This window comes from Nymphaea colorata, chromosome 1 (genome assembly GCF_008831285.2).
Source record: "Nymphaea colorata isolate Beijing-Zhang1983 chromosome 1, ASM883128v2, whole genome shotgun sequence".
Lineage (NCBI taxonomy): Eukaryota > Viridiplantae > Streptophyta > Magnoliopsida > Nymphaeales > Nymphaeaceae > Nymphaea > Nymphaea colorata.
The window spans coordinates 7,195,738-7,196,332 of NC_045138.2; the positions used below are offsets into that span (position 1 = coordinate 7,195,738).

At 54.1% G+C, this 595-nt stretch overlaps 1 protein-coding gene across 1 annotated transcript; it reads left to right on the forward strand.

Annotated features, from left to right (window-relative positions):
• On the forward strand, positions 1 to 595 carry LOC116267256 (dirigent protein 22-like). The gene has a single exon (XM_031648886.2). The coding sequence runs from the start codon at positions 13 to 15 to the stop codon at positions 583 to 585; it is 573 nt and encodes a 190-aa protein (XP_031504746.1). The 5' UTR covers positions 1 to 12; the 3' UTR covers positions 586 to 595.

The window sequence follows — 595 nt, forward strand, 5'->3', positions numbered from 1 at the left end:
AAAGCCAACGCAATGGCGTATTCCCTTCTTCCAAAACGCTCAGCCACTATCTTCCTCTATACCTTCTTCTTCCTTGTCGCCGTAGCAGTGGATGCCAAACTTGTTCATAGTCAAGGAGTCCTCCACAGGCCACCGAAGGAGAAGATATCCCACCTCCATTTCTACTTCCACGACATCCTCAGCGGCCGGAATCCGACTGCAGTACCCATTGCCGGAGCGAGGAACCGGACCTCAGCGACGGGGTTTGGTGATGTTATAATGATCGATGACCCCTTGACGGAAGGGCCCGAGTTGTCTTCCAAGCTGGTGGGAAGAGCCCAGGGAATCTACGCTTCGGCCGGGCAGCAAGAAGCGAGCTTGCTCATGGCAGTGAACTACGTGTTCATGGAGGGGAAGTACAACGGCAGCAGCTTGAGCATTTTGGGGAGGAACGCGGTGATGCAGAGAGTAAGGGAGATGCCGGTGGTGGGTGGTAGCGGTCTGTTCAGGATGGCCCGCGGCTACGCCCTTGCGAGGACTCACTGGTTTAATGCAAACACGGGAGACGCCATTGTGGAGTACAATGTCTATGTCGTCCATTATTAGTTAATCACAT

Excerpts from the sequence above, each read along its gene's own strand:
- LOC116267256 (XM_031648886.2), top strand. The coding sequence starts at position 13 with ATGGCGTATTCCCTTCTTCCAAAACGCTCAGCCACTATCTTCCTCTAT.